General features: G+C 53.1%; 1 protein-coding gene across 1 annotated transcript in view; it reads right to left on the bottom strand.

The window, feature by feature from the left end:
- Positions 1–709, bottom strand: part of LOC103926307 (IgGFc-binding protein-like) — a 36,054-nt gene extending 35,345 nt beyond the window's left edge. The window contains exon 1 of the mRNA XM_009335171.1: positions 700–709. Coding sequence (XP_009333446.1) covers positions 700–709 — 10 coding nt within the window. The remainder of the gene's footprint in view (positions 1–699) is intronic.
- Between the last annotated feature and the right edge of the window lie 250 nt (positions 710–959).

Genomic DNA, 959 nt, shown 5'->3' on the forward strand with positions numbered 1-959 from the left:
AGCCGCCACGTCCTGCCCATCGCCATCGCTGGAAAAAAAAGCCAAAAAATATGAAAATGCACTTTTTTCTTTTTTTTTTTTGGGGGGAGCCACGCAGGGACGAGAAGGAGCCCAGGGAGGACCCAGGTGTCCCCAGCATCCCCTCTTGGCCCAAAATTGTCCCGAAAGACTTTTTCTACCCCTCGGAAAGCTCTTGCAACTCACTTTGGGTTGGGGCTGAATTCCGCTCGACCCCCTCAGCCCAGTGACACCCCAATTGTCCCACTGCCACCGCGTCCAACCCAACAATCCTTCCTGACGCCACCTCGAAGACCCCATCCTTCCCCCTGTTGCCATCAAACCCTCCCGGAAACCTTCCACAAAGCCTCCCAAGGATGAAATCCCCCCCCCCCCCCCCCCCCCCTCAAATTACTAAAATTCAGGTCAAAAAGGGGACAAATTGCTAGGACAACCCTCCCTTCCACCTTCTGGATGTTGTCAGAGCTGCTGGTCCCCCACCATCACTTGACATCTGTTGGGGTTAACACCCAGATTGTTGCACCCAGTGGCATGGGTTTCATCAAAAACAGCTCAACCTGGGCTTGGGAGAGCGAAAAATCCCTTTCTTGTATAGTTTCATAGTCAGTTTAACCCACCTAGGACTCCTGCTTGGTGGGTGAAGGCATCACTGACGCCTTGTTTTGCTCAGATGGGACACACCTGGGCTCATGCCTGAAAGGACGAGGAAAAATGCAAGGAAAAAAGTGCGAAGTAAGACCCCAGCCCCACACCACTTACCGGCAGGCTCCTTTCTGCCTCAGCGTCTCTCTTTGCTCTCCCTAAAGCCCATGGACATGTGAGGATGGATGAAAAAAACCTGCAGGGTTGGTCCCAAAACCCTCCCTTTTTATAACCAGAGGGGGCTTATCTCTGTTTTCCTGAGAATCTCCTCGCAGAACTCCCCCTGGGACCAGCGGGAA

Source organism: Pygoscelis adeliae, unplaced genomic scaffold (genome assembly GCF_000699105.1).
Source record: "Pygoscelis adeliae isolate BGI_AS28 unplaced genomic scaffold, ASM69910v1 Scaffold70, whole genome shotgun sequence".
NCBI lineage: Eukaryota > Metazoa > Chordata > Aves > Sphenisciformes > Spheniscidae > Pygoscelis > Pygoscelis adeliae.